Source organism: Alligator mississippiensis, chromosome 2 (genome assembly GCF_030867095.1).
Source record: "Alligator mississippiensis isolate rAllMis1 chromosome 2, rAllMis1, whole genome shotgun sequence".
Classification (NCBI taxonomy): Eukaryota; Metazoa; Chordata; order Crocodylia; family Alligatoridae; genus Alligator; species Alligator mississippiensis.
This window is the reverse complement of record NC_081825.1, coordinates 80,486,322-80,513,486: the sequence shown is the minus strand read 5'-3', so window position 1 is coordinate 80,513,486 and position 27,165 is coordinate 80,486,322. Positions and strand designations below refer to the sequence as shown.

Below are 27,165 nucleotides of genomic sequence, written 5' to 3'. Positions count from 1 at the left end.
GGGACAACTTTTTGATGTAAGTGTTGGAGAAGCCAAGTAGGGACTATGCTTTTCTTGACTTGCTGCTCACAAACAGGGAAGAATTGGTAGGGAATGTAGAAGTGCATGGCAAGTTGGGCAGCAGCAACTACAAGATGACAGAGTTCAGGATTCTGAGGAAAGGAAGGAAGGAGAGCACATAAAGCTCCTTGTATGGTGAGTTAGTAACCTACAGTGTCCTAACTCCATTTTTCAGACTACAATATAACATAGTGCAAGAAATGATGGGGGTGGCAGAGGTATTAATTGCTCAGAAAATAATGTTTTCCATAGGACTGGATTTCAGGAGAAACTGAAGCTTCTTCTCGTATTCTAATACAGTTATCTTTTAACATTAATGATGGAACTGTATTCTAAAATTGCCAAGTATTAGTAGCTTTTGTCAAGAGAAAATGTGAATGGATAAGTTCAGACCCTCACTTCTTACAATTTGGTCATGGCTGATGTCCTCATTGCAGGATTTGTGTAGTTTTAATTGCATGCAAATACTATTTGAAATGATCCTAACATTCATTTTTAGAGCTGATATATCTTTATCTGATTTTGCATGCAATCGAAATCATCCTTATAGGGGAGGTAGCATTGTTGGAGCTTAGGCAACTTTTCCTGAAAAGGGTAGATAAAAGGCAAGAGGCAAATTATGGAAAGCAAGGGCAACAAACAGTCACCTTGGAAGTTGCCCCAGCAGATATTAATATTGAATAGGCTGCAACCTAGATAGCAAGTTCATTCTTCCACATGATCATAGCTAAATCTATAAACTTAGGAATTTATGCTTGATACAGGGACAGAGCAGCTTTAGGCATTCTTTCTATGGATCCAGTGGGGTAAATTCAAGTCTTGTTCTAAAGGCTGCTCTCTGGTGATCCTGCCATAAAACATAACTAGTCATTTGTGCTGGGGAATCAAAGACAGCCAGATATAATGATACACTTCCCTTTTGTGCTTGTAAGTATAGAAACTGGCATGCCTTCTCTATACTAGCCCAATAGGCAACAAGGACCAGGACTGAAATTTAACCTTGTTTTTGTCCAAGTGTTTAATGTTTAATTCCCTCAGTCTTTCTGAATAAACAAGTCAGACCTTAAAATGAGTTTTCTGATTTGTTTGCACCCTTATCTTTACATGGCTATAAATCCAGCCTCATGGAATAAATTCAGTGATGTGTGCAGATGTAATATAGCACCCCTTTTTTTGGAGATGTTTTCTCCTTTGACATATTGGAGAGTAGTTCAGTGTAAGTTACATTTATTAGATTACAATGTGTGTGTTTCTCCCTCTCCCCCTCCTCCAGTCTGCCCAGGCCCTGGTCGCTCATTTAGCACATGCAGTCCAGGAGCCCCAACCCATGCATGGAGTGTACTCTCCTGAGTGCCAGTATGGATTTTCTTTTGCCTTTCCTCAGTATTTCCACTGGTTTCTTGGTGACTCAGATATGCAGGTTCAGTTCATCGTACCCTGAAAATAAATTCTCCTCTACAGATGCTGATTATGATTATTATAGTATCAAATCTACGTATTAATCATATCAATCAATATTATTGATATGTTAATAATGATGATGTTAAAAAATTATATTACCATAGTGCAGAGGTGTCATGTCAACCAAGACAGTAGTCATATTGTGCAGTTATTTACACATCATAGATATCCTGGGTGCATCTACAAGAGATGTTTACTGTGGAACAGACTAATTAGCTCTGCAGTAAGCATCTGCATATGTAGATCTCTATTACGGCACAGGAAGCTAACAAACTCTGCAGCAGGGTAGTACTCGTAAATACAAGTACTACCCTGCTGTCGAGTTTTTATGTGTGCAGCATTGCACATGTAGATGCTGACCCAGCTGGCTAGGGCATGACAGTGCTTCAGTGTTGGGGGTTGCCTGCCAACTAGCCCCATGGTGATACACTCTTGTGCCCCAGCCAGCCCCTCCTTAGCACAGTGACCCCCTGCGCCCCTGCCAGCCTTTTCCAACCAGGCTCCATGTGCTGCTCATGAATAAACTCTGAAGCTGATTGCTGCCAGGTGCACATTCAAAAGCTCTGGAGTTTATCCATGTGCACTAATTGCACATGTAGATGTGTCCCTTTTGTCCTAAGTTTCTTCTTTATAGACAAGACAGCCTAACAGTTAAAGGAAAGAAGCGGTAGGATTCCATTTTTAAGATGAAGAAGAGGTAAAGAGACTGGCCCCAAATCTCAAAGGCAGTCTGTTACAGAGCCAGGAAATGGATGCCTATCAGTCAAGTTCAAGTTCACTACAAAACCACAATGCCACTACTACATCTCTTGACATAATACTTGCCTTTTACCTTTGACCCTGCCTTTAAACTGATTGTGACTTTTTTTAATGAGAGCTGTATTAGATTAAATTATAATATATTACATAATCTGCATCAGAAACTATTCTTGTTCTGACCTTTTTAAACAAAAGCTGCCTTGTTCTGTTTTTCTTGTGTTTTACACCCTGGCTACAGATAAGATTCCCTACTGTTGTAAGAAAGATGTTGGTGTTTTGAGAGTTTTACTGATTGCTTGTTAAACAAACAAAAGCAAAAGTATGACACCATTTGCCAGCTCCTTACCATCAGAATTTAATTTATAGTGCACTAGAGGACTGTAATATGTAACACAGAAGATTTCAAGTTGTTTCTCTAATCTCTTGAATTTAGTATAGGTGACATAAAAATGCACATTTTAAAGATTAGGTTCCTGGGATTGATCTTCCCAAGAAAATATAAAAATGCCTTGAAAATCATTTTGAAGCTAAAAAAATCAACAGGAACAGCTGCTAAATGTCCTGCAAGACAGCCTGAGATTCATTTCAGTTACCCTGCACAATGTATCTCAGGTGCAGTACAGCATTTTCAAGTTTCATATCTATTAAATATAAGCCTAGCACTGAGTGTTATTTCCTCCCGCTTGTTATTGCCTCAATGTCTCTGACAGCTTTTATTTCTAATTCCCCTTTCTTCTTTATTTTTTACTTTTATTGATATCCTACAGCATTAAAAAGATACAATACATGACATGTATACTTCAGCAGTCACTGCATAAGTTACAGCAATACAGTGCCTATATCGGTTTCTACTTCCTTGTGTTATAAATGTGCTCTGTAGAACTGACCTTCCACTGAGTCTGTCTGCTGTGCTATTATTTCTTCTAAGGGCCATGGAAAGCTTTTTTAATTATTTCATTATCATTACCTGCCCCTGAAACAGCATCTCAATAAAAAATAACACAAATTGTATTGTGTTATCAGCGTGCCGGATTAACTGCAGAAAGAAGGTCCTTGCATCACAACCAAAAGTTTAATGAGACAGCATACGAACAAGGATTAGAAAGGAAGGGAATAATGAAAAACACAGGAATGATGAAACTTACCATGTCTTTTTAGTTTTACAATTTCCGTGTATATTTTGTACACTTGTACAAGTTTTTCAATAAATTAAGAGAGTTGGAAGTGAGTGGATTAGGGTCCAAAGGCATCCTTGATAAAGTATATTTCAAGAGAAATTGAGGGAGGAAACTGTGAACTGGCAAACCTCAGCAGAATGAAAAGTAGACGGTCTTATCACTTGTCAGGGCTTTTGTTGCAAGAGCTCTTGTGGAACTGAGGAGAATCAGGTCAGTTTAATTCATTCAGGTCAGTTTACAAAAGTCAAGAGAAAGTCTGTAAGGCAGTAGGGGAGATCTCAAAAAAAAAAAAATCAGGGATATAACAGGTAAGGTGGACTTGGAAATGAAGAATGGGGGAATTTTAGAAACATTTCCCATTTTGTAGCCAGAAATCTTAGGATAATATAGAATAAGAGATAATTCAACTTTAGCAACAGGCATTGGAGAAGCCTCCTCAATAGAGTAGCCAGGATGCTCCAAGATGTAAAGTGAGAACAAAGGGAAGGAATGCCACCTCTCTTTCACTAGCATGTGCGGGCCGGGGGCGAGCCGGGCCCGTCTTTGCGCATGCGGGCTGTGGCCAGCAGCCCGGGCACACGGGGCCGGAGAAGACCGGAGGCGAGCTAGAATTAGTCACGGACGCATAGTGGTTGATATAAGATTGTTTACTTACACCAAAGATGGTCGTGGTGTAGGCTGGACAGTTTCCAAGTTCAGCTCCGCTTAAATCCTCGTTAGAGGACTACGACAAATTCATTCTTGCCCCGGAGTTGTTGAAGCTCCGTGGGTTCAGTTGTTTCTCTTCCCCGGAGTTGCTGAAGCTCCGTGGGTTCGGTTCGGTTCCCTCCCACGGAGTTGTTAAAGCTCCGTGGGTTCGTATCTTTAATATGCAGGAAGGGATATGTCTAGGAATTTATTGGTGACGGGGAGAGGCTAGAGGCTGTTCATTCTTTTCCCCAGAGTTGTTGAAGCTCCGCGGGTTCGGTTATCAGACCTCTATTGCCTTTTAAGAAAAGCGTTGGGTCCGAAAGGATCCGCAGCGCTTAGAGATCTTCACGCTCTCCCTCTCGAACTCCAATTGCTCTCTCTCCAACTTGGGCGGAAACCACCCAGCTCTTTATACGGCTAGCAAGCCAATTGCTAGCCGCCACATGTGCATGTATTAGAATCGGCCAATAATGTGGCATGGATCTTCATACAAATGGCGGGAACTGTTGCACTGTGCATTTCTTGGATGCAAAAGAAATGCACCGTGCAAAGAAAGCTACAAATTTGTCGGGAATATTTCGTTGCACCGGGGTTCTCTTCTGCAGCAGAAAACTCTACCGTGCAAGGAAGCTGCAATTTAGCGGGAAAAATAATTTAGCAGTGCCGAAGCACACACAAACAAAAAATCACAACTTTGGGTTGTGACATAGCACTCTAATAAGGGGTTGGGTTTTTTTCTTTTTTCTTGTTTTTCAGTAGGTCAGGCTTCAGATTTATCAGATACCTTCTTGGTAAAGAAGACAGAGCCCATGAACAACATATAGGAACAACCATGTCCAACTGTACAGACTGTATATTTCCTACTTAAGAGTTCACTCTAACCACCATAATCACCATGAATCTTCCTCTACACATCTATGTATACTATCTATCCATGGATTTTTCCTTCTCCTGTCACTGTTCTGACTGGAGCTGTGCCAATGACTGTTTTTTCAGTTTGGTGCTCAAAAACTTGGGGGAGGAGGATGACCCTGTGTTTAAGATGAACCCAAACTTCTTTATTACTTTGCAAAACTCACATCCCAAGGGAGTGCCATACCTCCTGGGAACAGAAGAATGATCCTACCACAACCCTGTTCTTTTTTTCTCCTCTACTTGTGAATGGCACCCAAGTTTTCTTGTAAATCTGTCCTGAAAAATCAAGCCATTTAGATTCTGCATTGCAAAGAAAAAAAAAACCCTGCCAAACTGTTTATCAAATTTAACTAGAATTCAGGAATAGCTACAGCTACTCTGAAACTGCATTTTGCAGCAAATGAATGATTCACCATAAATTTCACCCAGCTCTAGTACTAACTTAAGATTCTGTGGTACGTGATGGTAAAGCTATGGTAGTGTTGTTGCCATGATGCTCTAGCAAGCAGCACACCTTATTGGTAAGTTCTCTCTTCATCTTGTTACTCTGCCTGAACTAATTATATATGACTTACCCACTTTGAAGTATTTTTATGGTCTTGCTTGCATTTCTGCATGCAGTGTCAGATGTACTGTAAGGCTGCCTGGGACAGCTTTATTTACACTTCTTCTGTTTCCTGGGATGAATTTACAGAGTAGCTAATGGATCTGACAATGGGTGCCTTGACCAGAGCATCTCTGATGGTGTGTATTGTGTATTCCTATCATTACTGATTGGTTGTCCATACATCTATGTTCTCAATGTGAGCCAGGGGTGAACTCCTGGCTCCACTGAAATCAGTGGAAAATTCCCTGTTGTCATTGTATTACCCTACATCATAAGCTCATTCTTTGCCCAGTATGTATAGAATTGGACCCTTTCCATATAATTGAACACTGTAATGTGTGTGACAAATATCTATCACAGATTCAAAAAGTTGATCCACTATTTAATTTTTACCCTGATACTATGCATAATCTCTCTCTTTCTTCATTCTTCCTCAGTCTGTCTTTTATTGTCCCCAGAGTAGTCCCACAAGATAGTCTATTGAGTACTTGTTTCCTGCAGTTTTTTGTTGTGTCTTGTGGGATATCTACACTACATCTCATGGTAGGGATGCTCCCAAGCACAACGTGCCTACCTATTCCTGGTCACAGGTGCCAAACCCAGAAACTTTTATCTGAACCCAGTGGCTGCTCTCAAGCACACTGATCTTGATAGCAGCTGTTGTGGGGAATGCCCCCAACAGCTGCTATCAAGACCAGTGTGCTTGAAAGCAGCCACTGGGTACAGACAAAAGTGACAATTTTCACCTGAGCTGGCCACAGAAAGTGGTCTATAGCCCTGACCAAACACAAGTGCACAGCTGTAGACCACTTGAAAAATGGCCGATCAGCTGAAAATCTGAACCCCCATTACATGAAGAGTCAGGTGAAGACGTTTCAAAACAGAACATCTTCTGTAACTTCTGTCTGTGCTGACTCCCAGCCTTGAGCTGTTTTCAGAATGAGAGGTGGAAAAGGGAGGGGAGATAATTCAGTCTGGGGTCTTTTCAGCCCCCACTGGAGGGTGGGGTGGGTGTATTGGACCCCCCCCCTGAATGGGGGGCTCCAATTCACCCACTCCACCCTCCAGCGCTGGCTGGGGAACCTCTAGAACAAGCTCCCTTTCCCTACTTCCATTCTGAAACAGGGACTGACTGGGAAAGAGGAGGGGCTGTTGCTGGGGGAAATTGGCTGTGGGTTCCCAGCCAGCATCTAGATACTCCTCCTCCTGGAACCAGCAGTGAACTTCTGTTTATTCCAGGGGATCATTGTAACTCAGAACATTTCCTGCAAAGTGTTTTCAGTTACAGTGGGAAGCTGCACTTCTGTCTGCACCCACCCAGAGCTGCTTCTGGGTTTGGTACATGTGTAGGCAGGTCCTGCTCATGACATCCATCCCAGGACCTGTCAGGAACATGGAAGATGTAGTCATAGTGCTTTGGATGAATAGGGTTTCAAAGTTTTAATGACCAGTTTAACTCCCTGCAAGCTTCTCCTGACGTTCTTTCCTAGCTGTTCTTTTCCTGACAGACTGCAATGCTGTGAGGTTGCTTTTAAGTGATGAGGAGCCCTGTAAAATGTATAGTATTCCTATTCCAATACTTTTCCAGAAAATTTTATGTTTTGCCACAGCTATATTTTAATAGAAACCATGCCTAGTGTACAGAAGTAAACTGAAATGAATAGCAAAGAATCTCTGCTAAGCTCCCTTTTCTTGCTAAGGTTCTCTCTCTCTCTTCATTTCTCCACTTGGATATAGTTTGGTGTTGTTGAGTATACAGTTTGGAGAGTAACAGCTGAAATTGCAGGTGCTTCTTGCTTAGAATAACAGGAGTTCTGCTCATATGGCAATTTGCAAAATTAAGGAGCTGATTCACTTACCCAAGGTTAAGAAATACATTTCATAGATATTTCATAGACATTAGGGCTGGCAGGGACCTCAGAAGATCATCAAGTCCAGCCCCCTGCCCAAGAGGCAGGAAGTCAGCTGGGGTCATAGGATCCCAGCAAGATAAACATCCAATTTTCTCTTAAAGGCATTCAAAGTAGGTGCTTGAACCACCTCCAATGGCAGCCTATTCCAGACCTTGGGGGCTCGGACAGTAAAGAAATTCTTCCTTATGTCCAGACTGAAATGATCTTGCAGGAATTTATAACTGTTAGACCTTGTCGTCCCTTGGGGCACTCTGGTGAACAAACATTCCCCCAGATCCTGGTGGACACCCTTTACAAACTTATAGGTGGCCATCAGATCGTCCCTGATCCTGCGCTTTACCAGGCTAAGGAGTCCCATAGTTCTCAGTCTGTCATCATAAGGTCTGTTTTCCTGACCTCTGATCATGTGCATGGCTCTCCTCTGGACTCTCTCATGCTTCTCCACATCCTTTTTGAATTGTGGAGCCCAAAACTGGATGCAGTAATCCAGCTGCAGCCTCACCAAAGCTGAATACAATGGGAGAATGACATCCTGGGATTTGCTTGAGAAGCATCTATGGATTCAAGCCAGCGTTTTGCTCGCTTTACTAGCTGCAGCATCACATTGAAGGCTCATGTTCATCTTGTGGTCAATCATGACCCCCAAGTCCCTTTCATCCATAGTGCTAGCCAGCATAGCACTGCCAAGCCTATAAGGATGCTGCAGGTTTTTCCTTCCAAGGTAGAGAACCTTGCATTTTTTTATGTTAAACACCATCAGGTTCTTGTCCACCCATTTCCTGAGCCTGTCAAGGTTAGCCTGGATCGCCCTCCTGTCCTCAGGTGTGGATGCTTTACCCAAAGATTGGTATCATCGGCAAACTTGGCCAGTCCAATTCTGACTCCAATGTCCACATCATTAATGAAGATGTTGAACAATATACGCCCAAGGACAGAGCCTTGAGGGACCCCACTGTTCACAGGGCACCATGATGATTGACTTCTGTCAACTACCACCCTCTGGGTCTGACCACAGAGCCAATTCCCCAGCCAGCGGATTGTGGTGGACCCGAGGCCACAGTTGGCCAGTTTTGCCAAGAGGTGATCATGGGATACCAGATCCAAGGCTTTTTAAAGTCAGGATATACAACATCCATCTCCTCTCCTTTGTCCAGGTGATAGGTCACCTGGTCATAAAAGGAAATAAGATTGGTCAAGCAAGACCTACCTGCAACAAATCCATGTTGGCTATCCATCAGGATGTTGCTATCAGTCAGTCAGTTAAGAATGGCCTCTTATTCATAGATTCATAGATTCATAGATGTTAGGGTCGGAAGGGACCTCAATAGATCATCAAGTCCGACCCCCTGCATAAGCAGGAAAGAGTGCTGGGTCTAGATGACCCCAGCTAGATACTCATCTAACCTCCTCTTGAAGACCCCCAGGGTAGGGGAGAGCACCACCTCCCTTGGGAGCCCGTTCCAGACCTTGGCCACTCGAACTGTGAAGAAGTTCTTCCTAATGTCCAGTCTAAATCTGCTCTCTGCTAGCTTGTGGCCATTGTTTCTTGTAACCCCCGGGGGCGCCTTGGTGAATAAATCCTCACCAATTCCCTTCTGTGCCCCCGTGATAAACTTATAGGCAGCCACAAGGTCGCCTCTCAACCTTCTCTTGCGGAGGCTGAAAAGGTCCAGTTTCTCTAGTCTCTCCTCGTAGGGCTTGGTCTGCAGGCCCTTGACCATACGAGTTGCCCTTCGCTGTACCCTCTCCAGGTTATTCGCATCCTTCTTGAAGTGTGGCGCCCAGAATTGCACGCAGTACTCCAACTGCGGTCTGACCAACGCCCTATAGAGGGGAAGTATCACCTCCCTGGACCTATTTGTCATGCATCTGCTGATGCACGATAAAGTGCCATTGGCTTTTCTGATGGCTTCGTCACACTGCCGGCTCATGTTCAACTTGGAGTCCACTAGGTCTCCAAGATCCCTTTCCACCTCTGTGCCACCCAGCAGGTCATTCCCTAGGCTGTAGGTGTGCTGGACATTTTTCCTCCCTAGGTGCAGCACTTTGCATTTCTCCTTGTTGAACTGCATCCTGTTGTTTTCTACCCACTTGTCCAGCCTATCCAGGTCTGCCTGCAGCTGTTCCCTGCCCTCCGGTGTGTCCACTTCTCCCCATAGCTTTGTGTCATCTGCAAACTTGGACAGAGTACATTTCACTCCCACGTCCAAGTCGCTGATGAAGACATTAAAGAGTATCGGTCCAAGGACCGAACCCTGCGGGACCCCACTGCCCACACCCTTCCAGGTCGAGACCGACCCATCTACCACGACTCTTTGGGTGCGACCCTCTAGCCAATTTGCCACCCACCGGACTGTGCAGTCATCCACATCACAGCCTCTTAATTTGTTCACCAGTATGGGGTGGGATACCGTATCGAAGGTCTTCCTGAAGTCCAGGTATACGACATCCACCCCTCCTCCTGTGTCCAGGCGTTTCGTAACCTGGTCATAGAAAGAGACTAGGTTGGTCAGGCACGATCTGCCTGCCACAAACCCATGCTGGTTTCCCCTCAGCATAATTTGCCCTGCCGGGCTCTCACAAATGTGAGCCTTGATAATTTTTTCAAAGACTTTACCAAGGATGGAGGTGAGACTGACCGGCCTATAGTTGCCCGGGTCCTCCTTCCTCCCCTTTTTGAAAATGGGGACCACGTTAGCCCTTTTCCAGTCCTCCGGGACTTGGCCTGTGTGCCACGAGCATTCGAATATTCCCGCCAGTGGCTCTGCAATGACGTCGGCCAGTGCCTTCAGCACCCTCGGATGGAGCCCATCCGGGCCTGCCGACTTAAAGGCATCCAGTTCTTCCAAGTGACTCTGCACCACCTCAGGATCTACGCATGGAAGTCTGGCGCCTTGCTGCTGCCTCTCTACAACCCCAGTGAGAGACTTGTCATGCCCCTCGCTTAGAAACACTGAGGCAAAGAACTCGTTGAGGAGTTCAGCCTTGTCCCCCCTATCTGTCACCAATTGCTTCTGCCCATTTAGCAGGGGTCCTATTCCTCCCTGGGCCTTCCTTTTACTCCCTATGTATCTAAAAAACAATTTCTTGTTGTCCTTTACTTGGGTTGCCATCCTCAGCTCCATGGTAGCTTTGGCCCACCTAACTGCCTCCCTACAAGCACGAGCAGAGGAGGTATATTCATCTTTAGTGATCTCACCCTGTTTCCACTTTTTATGTGCTCCCCTTTTGGCCCTTAGGCTGCCCTGGATTTCTCTGGTCAGCCATGGAAGCCTCCTGGCCCCTTTCCCTCTTTGATAATCTTTCCTAAGACCTTCCCTGGGATAGAGGTCAGGCTGATGGTCTGTAGGTTGCTGGATCCACTTTCCTCCCTTTCTTGAAGATAGGCAAGACATTGGCCTTCCTCCAATCTTTGGGCACTTCACCAGAGCACCAGGAGTTCTTGAAGATCCATGCCAGGGGCTGAGCTATGATCTTAGCCAGCAACTTGAGTACCCTGGGATGTAGATTTGGTAGTACGAGAACTTGTTCTGTATGTGAATTAGAAACCACTTTGATATGTGACAAGTTTTAAAATAATGTAAATATCCCGATTTGCTGTCTTGTCTGACACTTTTGGGGACTTGCTGGTGTAGGTCATAGGCCAGATTTCTTTAAAAGTCTCAGTTTAACCTGTAAATTATTACCTGTCTGTATATTTGATTGCCCATTTAGTGACCATTTTTTTAATATATCCCATATGAAACCACCATTGAAATTTTTCAAATATGTAAATTTGAAAAATAAAATTCTTAGATAAGACATCTTACTTATATTGTGGAAAGCAGTGATACTAGATGGAGTATTTAGTTATATATCATTTGGTAATTTATAATATCAACTCTTTCTGTAGAATGAAGCTCTACTTATCTTCCACTCCTAGGCAGACAAGGTTCTTTGGGTGAATCTGATATCTTTTATTAGACCAACTTAAATAGTTGGAAAAATTATTTTAGCTCCTAGGCATTCCTAAAAAGAAATCAGTACAGAATGATGTAGGAAGTTCAATCATCCTACTATTTTGAATAATCATTTCCACCTTTTTATCCCATCTCCTCTCCTAACACTCACTCATTTGTTTTCAACTTCTTTTTCCTCCTTCTCAGGTTTGGATGTGTGGAGGTGGCATGTTTGACGTTCCATGTTCTAGAGTTGGGCACATCTACAGGAAATACGTCCCTTATAAAGTTCCATCTGGAACAAGTCTGGCACGAGTGAGTAACTGGGTCTTGACATTTTCAAATTCTATTCATGTTGGTCGTTTGTGGGTCCTTGTGGGTCATTTTGTTTATTTAAAAGAAAAAATGTTTAATGAAGAACACAGATCTTCTCTTTCCCTGGCCTAGGATGTAACAACTGCTGTCAAAAGCCAAGACTTCGAAGCACAAAAACAGGGTATAATAAAAAATAAAGCTAGATGTTTCAGAACAGAAGTGCATTACCATATTGATTCAAAGAATATGCGAATAACGTGGAGCATAGAATTGCCTCTTACAATTGCTGTTGTCAATCATGGGATTTGTAAGCAAAATCAATTTCTCAATGCTTGGTTTTTTATCGCTTAGCAAATTACCTATGCAGGCTTCTTTTTGTGAAAGGCATATTCTTTGAGGCAAAAAGATTGAGCAGTACTGATTTCAGTAACTGGCTAATCATAATATAAAACCTAAGTAAAGAACATGACTACTTTGTTGCCATGTGCGAATAGGAAACTATAAGCTTTAGATGGTTTTCAAAGAATATTGAACATATCCATATCCTTAGGATCTTCTTTCTCTGTAGGAAATGGACCTAAAAAGAATATAAGTTTCTTGATAGAAATGAGGGTCTTGTTCAAGGGATGTAAACAACTGGGAAACTAAGGGCATAGCTGTAATTTCCAGGCAGAATACTAATATTTATTAATCCTTAATTTTAATCTTTTCCATTTTAAATGTTACTAGAGGGTTCTTTTTATTTTAAATATGATGACATTAATATTGAAATGTACCCATTGCCAGAGAGAACATTTTATGAGACATATTTTCTTAATAATGAGAACATATATGGATGAAAAATAAGATTTTTTGCTTCAAAGAGGAGACGCTCTTGATTTCTGTGCTATAGGATTAGACTCACTATGAGTCCACATCACAGCAGGATTATAAGAGACCCTGCATGCTTCCTGAATAGTCAGGCTGCCTCTCAACTAGTTAAAGGGTGAGACAGAAACCTGAGCCACATGCAGCAGGTGGGAACCCTACTATATCATGCAATATGTATGAGTGAGATGGTAATGTACAGAAAGTAAGTTACAGACAGTGTGAGTTACAGTAAGTACTTTGAATAAACTGTGAAATATGTGATTTCACTAAAAATAATTCCTTGTAGCCTATTCCAAGATGTTTCCCAGAAAGAAGACTTTCCAGAAGCCTTCTCCAAATGACTTGTCTCCCAGTATTGCAACCCAAAAAAAAGGATGTATACTTATCAATAAATTAATTAAAACAGGACATTTGCACAGAAGGCTTCATTTCTCCCTATTGCAGAATAGAGTGTCTGGATAGCTAGCATGCTGTCTTGTACAGGAGGAGTGAAATTGTGAATTGTAGGGGTGAAATTCCATCATTTCTATTTGAGATATTAGCATATGGGTTAGTTCAACACTTAATTAGCTTCTATGAGAGCTCTGTGAACTCCCTGCAGTATGCAGACACAGTACCTCATCTGAATTCATTGACAAAGTAGGTCTCCCCTCCCCCCCTGCTTTTTGTGGTTTTTGTTTTTAAATAAAGCAGCTGTGAAACATTACAATAATAATTCTCCATCTCATGCAAAATAGAGTCCTTGCCTAAACAGGGCTGATTACCCTACATCTTTCAGAATCTGGTAATAACGTTGTGGGGAGAGGGTGGGAGCCTTAACAGGGTGATCCTATCTTTCCTGTTCAACTAATGAATCATTTCTTGTGTGTCACCCAAAGCCTGAGAAATAGCTTGATGGTTAGCTTGTTTGTATGCTGCTGCACCTAGAATAGAATAGTATATGTCAAAGGCACATAGTGCACATTGTTATGCCTCTTCTCCTTTTTTGCATTTCTAGGGATCTAAATAAGTAATAATCTATCAGTCAGTGAAGGTCATTTAGCCTCTTACCCACCAAAGCACTTAACCACATGCGTAACTTTAAGCATATAAATGGTCCCATTGACTAATCTAAGTCCAAGAGAAAAGCAAAGGTTTGAGGAGGAAATCCAAACCAACAGTTTTCAAGTCCTTCAGTGGATAAGGATTCCTCAAATTGCTGACCTAGTCTCTCCCTTTGATTCTGACTCAGGTGCCTCTTATTCGGCTTAACTAGATGTATACATTAGGAAGATACAGAGTGATGACTTGGATGTTGCAGATGCTTTTCTGCAACATCCTTTGCAACAATTTCTGCAAACTACATCCTCTGAGCAGTGTATTTTCAAACTGCTCTCCAGTTCGAGAATGTAGAAGATTGTCTTAATCTTTCATCATGAGATGATATGTTGAATGTTTCCTTAGATAAAGATACTATGTAAAAGTTGACATATTCCTTCCCATACCACTTGGAGAAGGATGCTAAAGCACAGCACATACAAGTATATTCCTTGGGAGGACCCATTGTGATGTAAGCAGCAGCAGTGCCATTCAAAGCACCTTATTCAGGGCAGAATTTCCCCCAGTGCAGGCACTGCATCAGACAGCCATGGGCTCTGTCTATACATGCCCCTCACCTGGATATACAGATTGAAGATGAGGAGAGAAAAACATAGATCAGGACTGTGGTGCCTACCATTATGGGTATTCTGGGCAGCTCCAAGGTTTGCCTAACCAAGACCAGTGCAAGGAATTTTTCTTCCCTAGGTAAACAAAATTTTGCTGACTTCCCTACATACCTGTGGCCTAGCCAGGGCAGACATCAGACATAGCCCTAGAGTGGTGGCTTGGCAATGCTGGAGCTGCCCTGCTTGCTTCTGCCCATACCCAGACTTTTGAGGTGCCCCTCTGAGGCAGCCCAATGAATATGTGTGAGGTGTGTGCACACTGGTTTTGCCACCTCCTTCAATTAGCTGCCCTAAGCAGCTGCCTGTGTTGCCTGTGCCTCATTTATGTCTGGGGCTGTTGCAGTTGTCTCAGCCACTTTCCAGCCTAGAGTCCTAAGAGCACAATGAAAGCTTAAAGTTATCTTTACTACCTCTCCTTCCCTGCGACTATGTCTGTGTGTGTCTTGTCTCTGCATGGTGCAACTACTCAATCACAATCTGGTATTTAATAGCTGACTAATTTAGACATGGTTCTAAAAACTGTGTCCATGAGATGACGATCACATTCTCTCCTATAAAACAATATGGTTGTCAAAAGTCTCATCTCATTCCAGTATCAGTTTAAATATCCATTAGTGCATCATACTGCATGCATTAGTATGTATCATGACATCATTTGTATATTTTCTTAATATTACATTTCACACACACACATGCTGTCAGACAAGCCCTGAAAGCCCCAGATGCTGAATCATTCCCTGTAAGCAGAAAAACATACAGGTATAAAATGCTCTGCCAGGAAAGCTATTCAGTGGCACAAAACAGGAGTACGATACCCTGGGAAAACAAATACCAGATTTATAAACCAGACACTGACAAACAAATTGAGATAGCTAGCTAAGAAGAAAGATGTGCTAGGGAGGTTGTTTCCTGCCAAAGATAGTGCCCAGTTTACTGGAACTTGCACATAAGTAAGATTAACGAGGGTACAGATGTTAACAGTGATGCCATGTCCTAAGTACAACATAATTGTCATGCGTTCCAAACACTGAATTCTTAACAGCAACAACACTGGGGCTACCACAACTATTTTTATATATTTACGTAATCTGAAAAAGGTACAGCTAAAAGAGACTTAAAATCTGTTTTTAGTGCTGCCCCATGATAGAGGGGCCAGACTTGTTTTTTGCTCGATTGTTTTTAACCACATTGGTATTCTTGAGTGTTACTCCATTTTTATGCTTTTTAATTTAAGCCATCATCTTGGAGCCAGTTACTTGGTAAAAGACCTTAAAATATGATCGGCAATTTCTTTTGGGTACCTCCCATTTATTAGCCAGAATTTGCAGCATCCCTATCAATAGATTGTTTTCTTTTCATCATTCTGTAAATACCATAAGAGTGCTATTAATTAAAACTCACTGATGTATTGGGTGTGCAGAGATTACCTTAGAATTCCAATACATGTCTACAGCAATATTTTTCTTTTGCAGGGGTCTTAAACCAAACTTTCAGCACTACTTCCAGTGCTTTAGATTACCCTAGGTTTTCTGCAGGTTAGGGATGGGAAAACCCAGTAAAGTTCAAGTTTGGATGTTAACCCAAAACTGTGGTGAATCCTAATCTTAACTCAAATTCCTCCCTGCACTCCAGGACTTGGGATCCCAGAGCACAGTGATCCTCTGACCCAGCAGGCACAGCATGATGACATTTGCCTCATTACACTATGCCGCTGAATTGGAACTTGCAAGAGTTTGGGTTCAGTTCAAGAGACAGGAACTCAGCTGATTAAGGTGGGTTCAGATTCCCACCTGAACCATTTGCTCAGGCTTTTTCTGTGGCTTCAAGGGGCTATGAAGAACAAAACACTGTAGCATACCACCTTGTACTATGATCCCATTTGATTTTTTTGTCATTGCTTCCTTCCTTCAAAATAACATTAGGACTGATGATTTCTTTCCAGCTGTGAATACTGTTTGGGGATTACTACAAACAGGCGCATGAACATTTCTGCCTTCCCAGTTTCCAGCCAACTTTCAGAACAAAGTAGGATCAAGTTAGTTAAATCAAGTCCATAAATTTACATTATCCAGTGACTAAAATACAAATTAACAGATGAATCCTTTTGCCTGGCTCACAAAAAAGGAAGGTGGCTTCAAAATAAAATGGCAGCATAGGTAGCTTTGGAATCATATAGACCTTTACACAGCAAGATACAGTAGGCTTTAGTTATGATCTAGCAGCTACCATAAATGACAATAGAAGCAGCTAGGAATGAGCATGCCACTTACAATAACCCAATTTTAATAGATCATAACAGGCAATTTTGTTTCTGCAGGTCTGAGTTTCCATTGCAACTTCTCTTATTTAGATAGGTTTATGAGTCCATGGTTAAAATTAAGAACTTGATCAAGGTCTTTATTCAGGAGCCAATCTTTTCAAAAAGAAGTTTGAATAAGTATCTGGTGATCTTTGAATACAAGGAAAGCAAAATATTAAAAAATCACTAATTGTGTATGCTTCCTTTGATGTGACAAAAAAGCTTTGTGTTTGAAGGAAAATAATTTAACAGACAGATAATTTATGATCTATTAACTATTTTCAAGGAAAAACAAAAATTGATAAAATAATTCTTTCCAGAAGGGTAACTAGCATGCAATGGTAGTAACTACTTCTCAGTATTTATTTAATGGATTATCAATTTTGTCTAATAGCTAGAAAAAAGTGCTGAAAGCCAGGACTCCTTCTAGAAGTCTACTTCTGGCTCTTGGGCTAATTATCTGTGTAACCTGTGATAAGCCATTTAACCTTATGGACCCGTTATACCCACATGTAAAAAGGGCATTATGATATATTTCTTCCTTGAAGGGCATTACTGTACTGTCATACTGCCTGTGTATGGAGGAGCAGTGGGTAGTTACTAACAATCCTGTATACAAACTGGATGTACTGTACAGTGTATGTATAACTTCTATTGCAAAATGAGGATCAAGCATGCAAGTAAGAATGAATAAAAATAAGAAATAGGAAAATATCAGTAGCCACATACGCATCCAGTAAAGTCATGAGTTAAAATGATGTTCACTAGTTTATAGTATGCTGCTCAAATCTTTACTCTCCTCCAGTAGCTAAGCCATGACTGTTGTCATGAGTGCTAGAACTGAATATAGAGCGCAATCTCTCACTCCCAGTTAGTATATCTTCTCCAGTTTGAAATGTGTTTATTATATAAATAGGCTGTGTTCAATTTTGGATGTTTTTCCAAATCACCACATACCACCCTTTGAGCAAGAATGAGGAGTTTTAAAGCAAATGAAGGTGAAAAGGACTAGGGAAAGAGAGGAGAGACCAGACAAGTGGCAGTACCATCCAGGCTGCCTAATCTCAAATGCAAGTAGGGTAAAAAAGGGACAGGAAACTAAACATCTATTCAGAGTTTTCTAGGATAGGCATTTCAGGTCACCCTGTTGCAAAGTGATAATTAATGTCTGTGAAATGTTTTATTGTACTTACACTTACACAGGAGTGAGACAACTCTGTTTCTAGGCGGCTTAGCTCTGGCTATACCACTAAAGTAACAAAGTTTGCATGGTACTAAGAATGTTATCTTTTTCTATTAATATCACCATGTGAGCACAGAATAACACACTGAACTTGGTCTATTTCTCCCAGCTTCCGTATATAACAACTTGCTGGAATGGGCTACTCCTTCTCTCCAGCCCCCAGTGATGGTTTACTGTGGAATTATATTCGCTGTATTTCTGCAAAGCATAAAAAGACCAGTGCCTTTTTCTGGAAGGATCCCAAAGCACAAGTTATATTTAGGGATATATTTTACTCATTTCAGCTGAATAAAATTCAACCACTTTTAAAGAGAAATATAACATCAACTTTGCTACAGTAGCACCTCAGTATTTAGGACAGGAAGTAAAGGATACCTTAAAACTAATGAGAAGCCATACTTAAGCAGAATGCATATACCTGAGGTAAGATTTGGAACGGGAGACAGAGATTAATACCACTATTCTTGCAAAAAAATCCATGAGCTATTTAACAAATGTATCATCTAGGTCCTCTCAAATGGCCTCACCTAGGTCATGTCACATATAAAATACAGAATTTCTAAGTCTTCACTTTGGTGTCTAACACTATGCTAAGGCACTGTTTCAGAGCTGCAGGGAGTCCCTTAGAAGGAATATCAAGGTAATATGGTGACTCATGTATTCTTGACACGACAAGCCAAAACTATGTTATCTGTATGCTGGAAGATAGATAGCCAATAAGAGAAAAGACTATTGTAAAAACTAAGATTACACAGTCTAGGGTTCTTTTTGAGACTTCTAGTTTCACGTTGCATATAGAACAACAGGATCTCATTACAGGGCCCAAATATAATAGCATAGTTTAATATTGACAAAAGTGTATGGATGGGGTCTGGCTGGTGGTGTACATGCAGAGAGTGAGTTAAGCACAAAGAGGGAAAGAACAGGTTATGAGTATAAAATAGCACAAATAAAAGAATTACATTGCTTTACATTGCTTTACAGCCAAGGGATAAAAACAATTTCTACCTTAATAACATCTGGAGAAATTGGTAGCAGAAATTGTATTTTTATGATAATTTAACAACTCTGTCTAAAATGTCAATTGAAAAAAAATATCTGTAGGATGAAATTATGCAGGTTCATGAGCCATGGAGTTTTATATGGCCGGGTGTCATTCTCATAAATGCTAACACTCCAAGCCAGCGCTGGCCCCGTTTGTAAAACATGAAACTATAATAAGCCTGCTAAGAACCAATCCAGTTAAACCTTACTTCCCTAGAATATTTACCACCCAGTTCCATGCAGTCCCCTGGTATTTCTTTCCCAAGGCTATTCTCTGTCTTCCTCTAGCTGAGGTGCCTGAATAACCATACATGTCCTGGGAATGTGAGCCAAGACTCCACTCTATGGACTTAAGCAATGGGGATGGGCCATCAATGGAAAAGATTAATCCCTCCTCATCTTGGAAAGAAGAGTGACCAAAACACCGTAAAGATTCTGCTAAAAATAACAATCAAAAAAAGAAAGTCCACACTCATCTCTCTCCATTTTTATGTTATGCCTCAGTCTTCATTTTTTTTCAAGGACATGAAAGGTGGCAGAAAGGTCAAATTTTCTTACAAACATGTTGTGTATCAGCATGCTGGAAGAACATGAACATAATGATTTGAAGTGAGTTTACCTAAATTAAAAACTTTTGATTGTCAGTGGGCTTCCAAGTCTTTTAGTGACATTAGAGGTGTTGTAGCAATGGAACAGAGTATTTTTAAGTTATGAAGAATGGGTATATACATGGAATGACTGGTTAGTTTTGTTTTGATTGGGCATTTTTGGAGTGTGGTTTCCACCACTTTGGGATACATTAGTCAGCTCTATGACTACAGTTGTCACTACCCCACACAGTGGCAGATGCATGGACCATGATACCCCCAGCTAAAAGGTTATTTTTGCCAGGCTTGTAAAGAAAAGAGACAAATATTGTTATTTTCATGGCCCTTCCATGAGAAATGTGAATCTAAGCTTCCTGCAACTTCCTTGCATGATGTATCAATTCCCAGCTTCTTTGTATTTTTCCTACATCTTTTAATTTTGGGAGGATTTGCATTCTAATTAATGATCAGTTTGGCACACTGTGTTCCTCCAGCAACTGAAGTACAAACCCAAAGACAAAGGCTGCATTTTCCTATTTTCTTCACTTTGCTATTTCTTAAACTCTCTTCAAGTATGTAATATAGGAGTCAGAATCAGACTGAAATAACAGAAACTGAGGAACTGTGACCAAAATCCTTCCCTTTCCATACCATATTCATCTTGGAAGTAAAAATATAGGCTAGCTGTGTTACATGTGTTACATGTTACATATGTGGTGGGACCTGACTAGTTTTCATAAGATCAAACCTGTGCAACTGGATTCAAGCTAAGTGTTAAAACTAATTGCAGTTTGAATGCACTGTTTAGCATTGGGCTCATTTTAACAAAAAAAAAGATCTTTGCTGTAATTAGGTAATATTGTCAGTTTAGATAAAACCCAGTAATCTACTATACATGCTCAGATACAGTGGTGATATAAATATCCACATAAACAGGATCTAAAAGGGGTTCTGAGAATCATTTGGAAGACTTCCAGTAAGTAATGAGCCTTACGAAGACTACGAGATGCCCAGTTCAGTTAAGAAGCTGTTGCACGTACTTCCCACTTCTGCAAATGTAAGGCCAAGTAATGTGAGCATATCGATGGACAGTATTACATACAGAAAGGCTACTTTGGGTCCTTGTCAGGACATTCTAAATTTTTCTATGGATGATTTCTAAAATTATAAAATCAGAGTAACTCAGAGAGAACTGGACTTTTCTGAGTGACTCTGGACTTGATCCAGGTTTAGTTCCAAACTAAGACATTCTAGTGGTTTTAGTTCCCTGGGAGGAAGCAAATTATCAATTAGAAGGCCAGTCAGACCAGAATAGAAGGACGATAGATACAGTTTTGTAATTATGGGGAAAAGTGAAAAGGAGTAGAGTAAGCTGCTGGGTCTCTTCAGACCAAGGGCCGGAGAGAGATTTGGAAGAGCTGCAAAAAAGATTAGTAAATTAGCATCATGGCAGGATGGAGAAAGACTTCAAGAGAACAAGTAGTCTGTTTAAGAAACCCACTGCTTCTTGATCTCTATCCAAGAGCTGTAACAAAAGAAGAGCAGTAAAAAGCTTCTTTTGGACTCCCTTGTATAGAAGACTGATGGATAATTCATGAATCCCAACCTGAAGGGGTAAAAGTTTATAATACTTAGGTTAGATTTCTGTTTTGGAGTCTTAGTGCCTCATAATAGGTGAGCTGTTGTTAGTTTAACCACTAATCAAGTGTGCTTTAGAAAGGAGGGGGCGGGGGAGCTGTGTTAGTGATGGTCTTTGATATGATTGAGGTAAGCCACTGCTCCAGTTCTACAGAGCTTTTATCTTCCTAGGAATCTTGTACAGAAAGGCTTCTGTTGCTGAGGCACCAGGATATCCAGCAGAGTGATTAAAAAATAATACTGTATTCTAAAAGTCTCTCCAATACCTTTCCATTGAACTATACAAGATGTTCAAAATACATGAGTGGATGGTGTACTATGAGTTTTGCACTGGTACTCTGACTTTTGCCTCTCCTGATAAATGTGGGATAAAACCTAGTTTGACCCCATCTGCATAGACAAAACCAGATAGTCTTCTCACATGGTCAGGAGACCTCCATGTTATAAGGTTCCCTCCAAAAGAGCTAGATTGCCTGGGTAGCTGTCATTCTTAAATCAAATTTATTTTATCTTTGTCCTGGAAATAACCTATTCCCTTACTACTGAATGCTCATTTCATGTAAATTACCCTGGAAAATTGTGTTGCTTTGTTTGCAGTGGAGTTGCAACAAAAGACAACCTTATGTGGGACATAAGTTGTTTAGGAATAGGGACTACTTTTGTGATTTCTTAAATTGCTTTAATTGCACTTGCATTATTCCTGCAGGTTTTAATGTGTTTGCTTCATGGAGACAAACTTATCTTTCAGCACCAGCCGAATGTACTTCATTTGTTCTATATCTCGTTGCCTTTGTATTTAGATAAGCCTTATTAGTTCAGAGACATCTTGGTTTGTGCAGATGCTTGAAGCAAACTAAATTAATAAAATTCAGGAGAGGAGTTTTCAAACGAATCTTGAAAGCAAATCAGAATAGAAATCAGGCTTGCAAATGTGCAGAGCCTGTTCTGAAAGGAAACGTTACCTTATGTTGCTGATTATCAGATGTATATTGTGCTCTACCTTATTACAGAGCAAATCTCAGCATGTTGTAGCTAGCATTTTATAAAGAGAATATTGCAATGCTTGAGGATTTGTTTTTACAAGCAAAGCTATAAGATTCTCTAGTGTCAGAATGTCACCCAATAAAATATAGTTTTTACATTGTTATTTTAACAGCTTTGGTGGAAATCTAGGTTTTAACTTGAGGTATTAAATATGAAATATTAATTGTATTAAAAATTAATTGAAAGAAAACTAGTAAAACTTGTGGAGAAACATGCACTTCTAAAGATAGGCATTAGTGGTGTAAGGTGAATGTGTAAATGGACTGGGTCTGTACCCCACCCCAAAAGACTATACCAATTCATGAGGATTTGGTTGGATTAGCTTTAAAAAACAGTAACAGAAAGAAAAATGCCCCTTAATAGTCTACTAAAACCTGTCAAAGCTGTGGATTGCAAAACACCAGGTGACTTATTTTATGTGGCCTTCCTAAAGATAGTTGTCATAGGCGTATGGAATAAAGAGTAAGAACTGAGAAGCAAAAGCATTGTCCTGAAACAGAAGCTGTCTTAGATACAAAGCAAAGAATAAGGACAAATTTCAGTTTTCATCAAGGGTAGCACCAGGGTATCACAATATTCCATTGTAGGCCCAGTGTTTATCAAGATGCTAATGACCCAAAAGAGGAAAAGAATGAAATTTGCAGAGGACAAACTGATCCCAGTTAGCCAAAACTTGAGAGGCACCTAACAAAATTATGGGAATGTGCTGCATGAGTGCAGATGGCATTCAATAGTGACAAAGACAAAGCAAATTATAAGGAATTATTTGAATCACCCGTACTCACCAGTGTACAAAAAAAAAAGACTTGAGTATCATTGTGAACAGCTGAATGCAAACATCTGTACAGCATGCAGGGGCAGTAAAAGAAGTGCATAAAAACAAGAATTAGATGCTTAGTGTGCAAAATATCTGGCCCTGTGGAGTCCATGGAAATTTAGGGTGCACAATCCTTCATAGGATTTGTTCAGTATCTCAGTGGATGGGGCCTATATTTACCAACTGTAGTCCATATTTTTGCCTGTGAAATCAGACAGCAGGTCTAAACAATGTTTAGTTATCATGGTCTTCTATTTTGACCTTGACAGAATATAATTCAGTAGCACACTACTTAATCTATGGCTTATCTAAATGCATGGATGTAGTGACCTCCTGCACTTGTATTATGAGACATTTTCCCAGTTTTTGGAAATGATAACAAGAATTTAAAAAACAGTCCAAAAAATTTAAAATAGTGCAAAAGGTCTGCGAAGCCCACAAAAGCATTGTAGAAGGCAAGGCTGTGACTTATAATTGCTCCTGATGCACAGCAATTAGGGATCTTGCACCCTGCAGCATCTGTGTGTAATGGAAGTGTTTTCCTCTGCCTTGACTCTGCCTCTGTCTCGACTCAGCTCTTTTGAGAATTAAGAGAAAAGCGTAGATAAATTCACATCTGCATATAAATATCCATTGCTCTCGCAAAAAGGAAGTTAGGTGCAGAGGCAGTGCAAGAACAGCACTAGTGAATTGCCTAGGCAGCACTGGGATCCCGAGGACAACTCTGGCTTGGTCATGATCCACATAAAGGGGTGCTGCAGGGGAGGGCCAGAGGCATACACTCAGTCCTCTCTCAGGCCTGGTAGAGCCTATCCAGAAAAGATAGTTCAGCAGAAAATTAATGTTTTGCATGGCAGAGTTCTTCTAAGGTCAGTTTTTTTCCAGGGTAAGGGGTGGGACGCAGCTTTATCTTCTAATCTCCTATGCATTTCATAAGTGAACACCACAGCAGAAAACAAGGTGGTGTCTTTGCTTTCTTGATCCTCCTTAGCTTGTCCATCTATGAAGCATTAATTGTTTCAGGCATCAGCAGTGTGTATATATATATAAATATATATATATATATATATATATATATATATATATACACATGTGTCAGTATACATCCTGTGTTTTGAACATATTAAGAACGCCTACTTAGTTGTGTGTAGCTGTAGCTGGAGGGACAGAACAGCAATTTGTTACTGACTCTGTCTTTGTGGATACATCACTCTGGGTTCTGAAAGATTGGGGACATCTAGAGGCCCTGGAGGAGTACATGAGAGGGAAATTAGACTGCATGCAGTATTTTAATGCAAAAGGCTAAACTTTAACTTCAGAATCCAGCTGCATCAAGACTGTGTGAAAAAGCACAATTTTAGTAATCAGGTGAAAAAAAAATGGAGCTTCATGGTAAGATTCCAGTTGAAATAATTAGTGAAGTCTTTACTGTATCTGGCAAATTAAATCCCCATTCTGCAATTCCACTGAAGCACTAAAAAAACAAACTGCATGAAGCCATCAGTCTAATTACATCATGCTCCTAACATTGTTTAATTGCAAAAGGGTTTATATTTGCTTAATACACCACCATCCAAAGCTGGCAAAGATCACAAGTTGGAGGCTGTCAGTGGTATCATTCAGTAAGAACCTGAACAGATTAATGACTGTTTTTTTCTGCTGCACAGAACCTGAAGCGTGTGGCAGAGACATGGATGGATGAGTTTGCAGAATACATTTACCAGCGGCGGCCCGAGTACAGACACCTCTCAACTGGTGATATCTCTGCCCAGAAGGAGCTTCGCAAGCACCTCAAGTGCAAGGATTTCAAGTGGTTCATGACTGCTGTGGCTTGGGATGTCCCCAAGTATTATCCACCTGTGGAGCCTCCACCTGCTGCCTGGGGGGAGGTGAGGAATACACCAGCTAGATCAAATTTAACATCATATCCTGTCTGTATTACCTTGTTTTTCATGCAAACCTACTGTACCTTTCTGCATTATAAGGAAGCTTTTATGAAATTAGGTTTTGTTCTCTTAACCAGTAGCATCATTAAGGAAGCTTGTAGCAATTAAAGTAATTTGTGAAACAGATATTGAAATAAGGAATTGCCATGTCTGGTGCCTATGGCTGTTCCTGATGTGATCCATTAAAGCCTATGTCCACAGTCAATTATGCATGCACAATAAGGATAGCATAACAAATAACAGGTAGGCATCATGAAGAAATATTACAGGATGGCTTGGAACACTGAGAATCTAATTATTAAAAGGCAGGTCTAAAGTCAGCCTTAAAAATGGTGATTTTAGGCTAAGCCCACTTAAAAGAGACACACGTAGACGCACCCACTATGAGGTTTCTGCATGTGTGCATATATATGTATCTGCCTAGTCACTTGTGTGTTGAGATTTGCCTGTTCATGTGAGGACACAAGGATGAATACATGTTCTTCTAAAAGTTTTGGCCCTGCTTCCCTAAAATCATAGTAAAACTCCTAGTGGCATTTTGTTGATGAAATCTCAGCTGAGCATTGGACTGTAGAGAATGGAAAGAATTTGAGTGATCTTTTTGAACAATCACATCGGCCTTTTGACTCTAGAAACTGCAGGTTATTGATTCCATTTTTAAAATACAGATTTTTTCCCAAACAATGGATTATTATTAATTTCAAGGAAAAAAATCACTTTTTAAACTGTATTTTTTTTTAACTTTAGAAATATGAATAAGGTCAATTCTGGCTTTTCCTGGGTTTGCTAAAGGACTTCTGAGAATTATCAGTGAGCTATTACACATGAATAAAGGAAAGCAGGGGCTGAACCTTTAACAAAAACTTTTGCTGTGAACCCTTCAACCACCAGGGCTAAGCATAGACAGTCAAAAAGCCTGGGGAGAGGGAGGGTATAAATCCAGTTTTCACAGGTTTGTCTAAGCTGCATAGGTTGGTCCATTAATGAAGGGAACTCATGTTCACTGTCCTGTTGGGGAATTCAGGCAGATGCCTGCACTGGCTAAGGCCAGAAGGCAGGGGGTGCCCTCATACACCTCCCAGAGTGCGAGGCATTACTGAATATACTCCAGCACTGAGTGGGGTCCATCCCTCATTGACTGCCTGGCACATGTCCCCAACCCCCTACTGTCCCCCCACCTGCAGGGGGAGCAGGAATGGAGCCCCTGCACCCCAGTCCTGCCGCCACACCAAGCTGGGGTTTGCCCATGGAGCCACGTGCCAGAGGGCATTTCTCTGTCACTGCTTGGCTGCACAGCCCTGCCCCGTGCAAGTCTCTGCCTCTGACCTACAGGAGGGAGGGGAATCAAGCCCCCCACCCCAATCTTGGTCCTCCCCAAGCTGGGATCTGTCCAGCTTGGGGGAGCCACATGCTGCAGGGTGGTTTTCGCCCATCCCTGCCTGGCTGGGCCAGCTTTATAGAAGAAAGGATCAGGCCCCCATACCAGGAAGCCTGGCAGGAAGCAAGGAGGCTTGTGTAGGTGGCAGGGCCTGATCCTTTCTTCTGTGGAGCTGTCCCAGCTGGGCAAGGACAGGGAAAATCCCCCCCGCCCCCCTCGGTGAGGGTCTGCCCAGATCAGGACGGCCTGAGACAGGGTCTGGGGAAACACCCTTGTAGCACTGGGCTCCCTCCAGCTGAGCAGACCCCAGCTTGGGGGGACTGAGTCTGGAGCAGGGGGGCTTTGTTCCCCCTTCCCCCTGCAGGCCAGAGGTAGAGGCTCACAGGGAGCAGGGTTGTGCAGCCACCCCTGCTCATGTGGTGGGGGGAGACACTCCCATAGTGTATCCACTGCCCCCCAGCCAGGCAGACCCCAGCTCGGGGAACCTAGGGCCAGGGTGAGGGGCTCTGTTCCTCCACCTCCTCTCCTCTGCGCCACTGGGCTAACAAACACAGGCAGGATTCAGGACTGGGGAGAAGAGGCTTTTCTGCCTTAGCTCTGTGACAGCCCGGGGGCAGGGCCAGCCAAGTTTGGGTGGAGCGGAGGAGTACTGGCAGAGGCTAGCCTGCCTGTCCTGTGAGGTTGAGGTTGGTGGGGTGGCCACAAGGCATCCTAGGATGCTGGGAGACTATGACCTAAATTGAGTTGGGAGTGGATC

General features: G+C 41.6%; 1 protein-coding gene across 2 annotated transcripts in view; it reads left to right on the top strand.

The window, feature by feature from the left end:
- GALNTL6 (polypeptide N-acetylgalactosaminyltransferase like 6) overlaps positions 1–27,165 on the top strand; it is a 1,039,950-nt gene that overhangs the window by 969,514 nt on the left and 43,271 nt on the right. For both annotated transcript variants that reach the window (XM_014611634.3, XM_059721883.1), the window contains 2 exons: positions 11,729–11,836; positions 24,752–24,973. In XM_014611634.3, the coding sequence (XP_014467120.1) occupies positions 11,729–11,836; positions 24,752–24,973 (330 nt within the window). The remainder of the gene's footprint in view (positions 1–11,728; positions 11,837–24,751; positions 24,974–27,165) is intronic.